The sequence below is a fragment of the Hippichthys cyanospilos genome, chromosome 5 (assembly GCF_059441005.1).
Source record: "Hippichthys cyanospilos isolate Australia breed blue-spotted pipefish chromosome 5, RoL_Hcya_1.0, whole genome shotgun sequence".
In the NCBI taxonomy this organism is placed as follows: Eukaryota; Metazoa; Chordata; class Actinopteri; order Syngnathiformes; family Syngnathidae; genus Hippichthys; species Hippichthys cyanospilos.
In genome coordinates this window covers 13,975,950-13,983,422 of record NC_142373.1, presented here as the reverse complement: position 1 = coordinate 13,983,422, position 7,473 = coordinate 13,975,950, and the positions used below count along the sequence as shown (strand labels likewise).

The 7,473-nt window shown below is 42.0% G+C and overlaps 1 protein-coding gene across 1 annotated transcript in view; it reads right to left on the bottom strand.

The window, feature by feature from the left end:
- Positions 1-941: 941 nt before the first annotated feature.
- dnah7 (dynein, axonemal, heavy chain 7) overlaps positions 942-7,473 on the bottom strand; it is a 48,061-nt gene continuing 41,529 nt past the window's right edge. Inside the window, exons 59-65 of the mRNA XM_088414469.1 lie at positions 6,960-7,145; positions 6,032-6,169; positions 3,601-3,831; positions 3,288-3,440; positions 2,943-3,120; positions 2,530-2,633; positions 942-1,505 (exon numbers count right to left, since the gene is read on the bottom strand). Coding sequence (XP_088270595.1) covers positions 1,299-1,505; positions 2,530-2,633; positions 2,943-3,120; positions 3,288-3,440; positions 3,601-3,831; positions 6,032-6,169; positions 6,960-7,145 — 1,197 coding nt within the window. The 3' untranslated portion in view covers positions 942-1,298. The remainder of the gene's footprint in view (positions 1,506-2,529; positions 2,634-2,942; positions 3,121-3,287; positions 3,441-3,600; positions 3,832-6,031; positions 6,170-6,959; positions 7,146-7,473) is intronic.

Below are 7,473 nucleotides of genomic sequence, written 5' to 3'. Positions count from 1 at the left end.
TTTGTTTGCTTTTAGTTTTTTTTAATTTTGTTTTTTGTCACTCCCGTAGATCTGACCATAGCATGACCAGCATCTGGTGCATATTTTTTGTGTGTCGACTGTAAAAATGGATTTGAACGGACAAAACTCCATTAGCGTTTCGCCTTACGGCTAACAGTAAACGGAAAAGACAGCTAGGCAAAGTTATGTGTTGTGCATCAAAATGGCTGGTTATGATTCTAAAAGAAAACATTTGCTTGAAACAGTTATTATTGGTAGTTAAAAATGGTTGAGGGTTTTTTTCTGGTGCTGGGATTGGCCCAGAGGCTCTAGAGGAACAAATATTAGCTGGAGCGTTGAAGGGACGTGTGTCATGTGCTTTTGCATTCCGTCAAATTCACTGTGTCTTTACCGTACTGTATTCATTCGGGTCAGCTGTCTTTGTATTTTGGATCATGTTTTCCGTCGAATCCATTTTTTCCCATTGGGAAAGCCAAGCACACGAAGATCGTTTATTCAAAAATCACCTGTGAAATGAAGGTCAGCTATTTTGTTTGCTGTATGTTTCTATGTTGTACCTCTTTGCTGTTATGCAGTCCGAAAAATGGACAATAAAAAGATTTCTCATCAACATTTTGCTGTTTTAGCCAAATTCTTGAGATCTGGCGCGTGTCCTCAAAACATTACTTGCAAATTGAATATTTTACTCAATAATCGTCGAGTAATATTTATGGTAACATTATAATTATGATAACATTAGCCATATAGCATACATATGCCGTTCTTTTTTTTAACTTGATGATAAAAAATAAATAAGATGCTAATAATGTGGTGAGCGTTTTCGGGCCAGTGGTACCGGTGTCGATGACTACTACGGTATCGCTCTGAAAAGAAAGTCGCTACTGAGCATCGCTATCTGTTATGCTAATGATAATTGCAAAAATATGAGAGCGTAGGCACTGTGCCTGTCGGCGAATGGCGAAAATCTTTGAATGACTGACGATCCATGTACTTGTTGGGTTAGGGTTAAAAATTCGGGAAAAAAAAACACCAATGCAACAACTGGTGATAATTAATTCAAGTAGATGAATACCTCTTGATTATTTTTCCAACTGATCGTCAAATCCCTTTGTTCAAAAACAGGAACAGCGCAGATACAAAACATAAACTGGTTCTGATTCAGTTCCTGATTTGGTCTGATTAATTGCTGTGCCTTTAATTAGGTCCCCAAAAAATATCCTGGTGAATTGGCACATGCTGAAAAGTGTAAATGTTGAAAACCAAGACGGCGGCGGGAGAGTTTTAAAAGAGTTTTGCTTTTAGGAGCTTAGCTGACAAAGGAGAGCCACCCCCCGTCTGATCCAGTGCTCGGCGTCCACATCGGAGTTGAGCGTCATGGCGATGACGTAGTTGGTGGAGTGGCCGGTGGTGGATAGAGTGCCTCGTCGCTCGCTGGTCTTGTAGACGGGCGACAGGTAGCACATCCGTTCGGGAATATCCAGACGCTTGATGGGCTTCAGCCACATCTGAAAAAAAACAACAGTGAGGCCCGTTGCATTTCCACCAGGAGCCAATCGGTTCCTCCCAAATTGAAACTTTAGTCGACGCGAGCAAAAAGCGCGAGCGCTAACGAGGTGTCGGCCCCTTGAGGTTTTCGGCAAAAGCAAAAGATCAAGTGGGCCGTTCCAAACAACAACACGGTCAAGAAAAAGCCGAAAAAAAAAAACAATGGGAACGCAAGTCTCCTCATTTGCATTTCAAAGCGGCCTCTGTTATGTTTACCACTGGCCACGAATAACAAGAAGGTTTTTAATTAAGTCGTGCATTATTCATCAGCACTCGGGGCGACAACGAGGTAGCAAAACAATCACAGAAAACGCTGATGAGTGGCTGCTGGCACTTTGAATCTCTCGTCTACTTCCATTTGATTCACGCAAGCTGGGGCTAAGCTATCAACACAAACGTCTGCAAAGGAAAGTTGCCCGTTTCACAATTTATTGGGAAGGGACGAAATCCTGTTCCCATAAACGGAACCGTCCCAAAACCATTATACAAATTCTTAAATAATACGATAATACGTAGAGAAACTATAAACATGGAAACAACGGTAACAGCAATTTTCACGATTAATTACAGGATTTTACCAATATTATGTTAAGCCATCATTTGAATAACGTGGAATCTTTTTCCAGATTATTGCAATCATACGTACAGAGACGATAAAAGCGGTAAGGACGACAGCGCCAATTTTCACGAGAAACTACAGTATTTCATTACTATTATATATATCAGTCATTTTAAGAATATTGTGGAATCTATTTTTCGATTATCGCAATTACACATATTGAGATGATAAACATTAACGACGACACACTAATTTACGGTGTTAATTAGTTTAAGAAAAGGTTCATTCTGTTTCAATGGTAAAAGGTTCCATCTAAGTTGTGGTTCCACACTCGTCCTTGCGAAGGCGCTAATGTTAATCAAACGTTGCTAATAAATAACCTGACGGAGTTTGTACTTTTTTAACATTCTGAGTGTACCACTTACCACCGGCATTGTGTCATGCAGCACTTTGGGGTAGGACTCGGCCAGAAGTTTGGTCTTCCTGTCCCAACGGGCGCCATCCAGGAAAAGGCCACGGATGTACACGCCTAAAACAAGGAGGATTTTGTTTTATGGCCACAAAAGACGAGACAAGATTATACGGACACGGTATTTGAGTTCAGCTTCATGAAAAAGAAAAACCTTTCTGTAAGTAGAATTTTTTGAACAACTAAAAGTGACACTTTTATCTTCAGAACATTTTGTGTGGATTTAATTTTCAGGTTGTTTTTTTTTTTTTTTTTTACCTCCAAATGATACAGTAAAACAATGTTTTTTTGAAACTACAAAAATTGGTTACGAAATGGTTTTACATTTATATTATTGTACAGCGATGCCATTTTTTCTCGCGGTCTTACCGTCGTCGGGAGCTCGCTTGTACTTGACGTCGTCCAGGACCTCGAAATCGAAGCCCAGCAAGTCAATGGGGATGGTGTGCTTCCTGGCATAGTTCTGCTGGCTGCCCGTGAGGAAGGCTTGAGTGAAGAAGAATCCCGACACCCAGAAGACAGCCGGCGTGCCCTGGTCAAACCATTCCTGGACGGAACGGACACGAAGGCGGTGAGCCTCTCTGCCTTCCATTTTGAATCGCAATTCAGGTTCATTGACACACAGGGTTCAGATCATCTGACATTTGAAGCTTTTTGAAGGTAAATTGTGCCAGTGCGGCTTCTTAACTCCATGCGTGTTGGCCGCACACACACCTGCAAGAACTGGAGTCGCTTCATGAAGTCGTTGATGTAGCTCCCAAGCGGTTTGAGGCTGGGGTAAGACTTCTTCATCCACATGCCGGGGATCTTCCCTTTCAGGATGCTGCTCACCACCTCCTCCAGCTCGGACGACATCACCACCAGGCCCTATATACACATATACATATATTGTGTTGGTTTATGGGCCACTCATTTTGACTCAATCACAAAAACAACAAAATTGGGGTTGAAATAACAATCAAATAAATAACCAAAAAGTTGCATCAGTCTCATTTTGACCCGTGTTTTGCATGGGAATTTCTTCTACCTTGATGGCTTTCTGAAGGTCGATGCAGGAATCTCGGATGGTGCAGAGCAGATTGTTGAAGCGGCCCATCTCCTGTACCAGGACGGTGTTCATGCTCTCGTTGTAGCTGGTGGGGAAGCGCAGCATGACCAGTTCCAAGTCAAAGTCTGCCGGCAGCTTGCCCAGGACGTCGGCCGCCACGTCAAACACCATGTCGTCCGACGACTTGGCATCGCCGCCCGATGAGCGAGACTGATCAGAGAGAGGGCGAGATGAGACGGAATCCCCGCCGCCGTTATTTGATTAGCATTCCACTGCCGCAGCCTTTGAATTGTCAAATTAGGCATTCGCTTGCATTTCGTTAGATCATGCGGCCTTGGGTATTTCACACATCACAAATGTTCCGTCTGAGACTCATATGTTTATGGAAAATGCAGGCAAACGTGTTTTTCAGTAGTTTGTCATACACACACCATCGCACCTGCATTTACTTGTCTTGGGTTGCTTTTAGAGTCAATTATTGTATTTTCCATGTTACCATGTACTGTAAAAGATGCACTAGCTGTAAATGTTGTCAATCAGCCAAATGTTACGACACGTCCAGAAACCTCCGGTCCAGAACTCTTTAAGACATTGTACAGCGAACATGTTGCTGCTTGCACGCTAGGCATTGTGGTGTGGTTTAAGTGTGTTTTGTCATAGGTTTGCTTTGCGCACCTTGTTAGGATGATTAAGTGATTGAAAGGAAGGGAACCCTTCAAGGTTTAACTTTGGCTCTTGTCTTAGTCTTTCATTATTCAAGTGGAAATGCGTTATTACGATAATCCACATTCAACTATAATTTTCCGTAGGATATCCAAATACCAAAACACCTAATGGCTAACCCTAACCATAACCCTTGTGAGGAATGTGAAGAACTGTAGCTAGGGTTTCCTGAATGCATTGAATATTTCTACGTTTTTATCATTTGAATCGAGTGGAAAATGTGCAAGAAGGAAGTCAAGATGCAAAACTTTAGGATTGATATATTAAAAATGGGTAAAGGCCAATGGGAGGGGGTCACTTGAAAAAGCATATCTGACAGGGAGCGAAAAAAAGATGACAAGAAGCAATGTTGGTTCATTTTTCCACTGAGTTTCTGTGGAATTCACTGTTTTGAAGCGTGAAATACAGAATAAAACGGAATTATTAGACTGCAAAAGTTCGTTATGTATTTTTTTTTTGGGTCAAAATGAGCGTTCGCAGAGCTATGGCCTTCAAATTAGTTGGAAGAAAAAAGGGATTTCAACCTCGGGTTTTCAGCAGATTGTTTCTGATTGAACAAAAAGCACAAAAACACGACTATAGAAAATGTCACCGTGTTCTCATTCCATTGGCCCATACCCACGTTAAATGAAGTTGGGAAGCGTGGAAATTAGTAGCCAGTGATTACGAAATAATTTTGACGTATGCAATAGCTTGAATTAGTTGGTAAATATGTGGTAGATATGGGATGGTTAAAAACAAGGAGAATAAAATGAATGCATTGCCACGATTAGTCCCAGCCAAGCCCTTGAGCAACGTGAAATCTTTTGGATTTGATGTGTTTATGTATATATGTATATGAGGCAAGCTGTAAATCTGACAGAATAAGACATACTCTGACACAGTCAAACTTTTCTTTTTCCTGGCGATAATGATGTGGGATGACACGGCGGGGGTCTTGGCGCCATCAAAGGCAAGACAAGCCTCTTAAGGAGAATTTTGATGTCCTTTTTGGAAATCCCTCAACAAACAGCTGAAATATGCATTTGTACTTTCCCTTGAATTAATCTTGCATTTCATATTTCAACACCGCGTGCAATCAAATATTGACGTCTGGCAAGTTAACATATAAAAAGATAGAGGGGACCCCTGGGGAACGTTCCCGAAGCCGATTGCCAGTATTGCGGGCATATGCGCATATCGTGCATTCACTGGGCCGGATGCCAGTTTTTCCCGAAATGAAAACATTCACTCTGGGAAGCCGGCATTCTCCAAATGAACCAACACACGGGATGCGGGCCAAGCTTCGGCGTAGCGCGTGGGAAGCCGTCCAAGAGCCTCGTTGGCAGGCGGCGAGTTTCACACTACAGAGCCAACGCGGCTCATTTACATGTTTGCGAGGTCAGATTTGCTTGATGCCTTACTCATTGAAATGCTTTTATCTTTTGACCCAGTGGGAGTTGGTCAAAGGATCGGCACCGCAATTAGTCAGAAATGGACCAATTTCTGTTCAAGTTGGGTCATGGGCACTTGAGATTTTGTGCGCGCTGAAATGATAGACGTGTCCGTCCAATTTCGTATTAAGTGAGGAAACTAGTGTCACACAGATGGTTAATGTTAAATAAGCTTGGTGTGACCCAAAATAGCGTTTTAAAAAAAGTAGGGCGTCTTGCAGGTACTGGCCCTGTTCCCAAAAAAAGAGAGGTACCTGCGTTAGCAAGATGCTATCGAAGAGTAATTGCGTCTCTGACTGGTCCTTGGTGATGTCAGCGTTGGCATTCATGCCGAAGATTTCGGGCGAGGGGTTGAGGGGCAGCGACTTGGTGTATTCAATATAACTGTCGTACTAAAGAATAAAAAAGAAAGAGAGAGAGACTGCTGGTGAGACAACAAGTGGGACGGGTGACATTTGTTCTAAAGACTATGTTAATGTGAGCCCATGAATAAAATATTTGATGTCGGTGGGGGCCGCCACACTTGAGAAGCAAGTGCCAAATGAAACACAAAGCATATTGTTTTGTCTGTCTTTATAGCGGATACTTGCCCGCGGTACTTTTTCATTCACAATTTCGTTTGTACCGCCTTATACAGAACCCTAAAAAACTTGACTGCAGAATTTTATCTTTGAGTCCATTTCCCTACAAATAAAGTTAATGGTGCAGGAACGGTAACATTTCATGAATATGTGTCCCACCTTTTAAAGGGGATCTCAACGCAAGTTTTTTATTTAAATAGATGTATAAGTAAACATAGGAGGCAGAGGGAGAATCTGGAAGTTGTCATGGGAGGCTAACATGAAGCTAGGGGGATATTTGATAAGCTGAGAGAACCACGATGAGCATTTCGCGTCAGGCTGCATTGAACATAACAGATTTAATACTAAAAAACTTGTGCCCCCCCCCAAAAAAAAAAATCAACCTACAATACATTTAAATATTTCACATGGTTTAAACCACTTCTCCTGTAGCCACATTTCAACGGTCCCTACAAGTAGATGCCAAGTGTATAATAATTATAATAATTGCATATTATAATATTACATACAGTATTTTACTGAAGGAATGTTAAACATATTTTAACATGACGTCAGCATTTTAAGCTTGACTGGTGTGAAATTCCAGTAGCACTTTACTTACGTCTCCTTCGGGTGGCGCATAGTAAATCCCGCTGGGATCAAACTTGTAGTCGGCGTCTTCTATTATTTTTTGGTCGTAGAAGATGGCAAGGATGGTACGCAGTGTCCGTCTGTCCCAGTCGTCCGTCACACGCCCGCCGTAGTTGCATTCGCCCGTCATGTAACGCAGGGCATCGAACGGCACTTCCTGGTGGAATACAGTCACGAAACGCGATTCTGTGTAAGTAGCCATCAAAATGCTTGAAGATGCTAAACACTGCTTTGCATAGGCCACAGGTGTCAAACTCAAGGCCGGGGGTCAGGGCCGGCCCGCCACTTTATTTTATGAGGCCTGTGAAATGCTGATTTGACTTGTTGAAGTTGTCTTAAAAAAAAATGTATTTTTAACAGTTTTTAAATGCCCTCTGATTTCAAAACTAGGTAAGTTTGTGACAAACACACTTAAAATTTATTCCGGCTCTTTGACAGAAACTAAAACTATAATTGTTTTAATAGTATCACTTGAACAAGCCTCG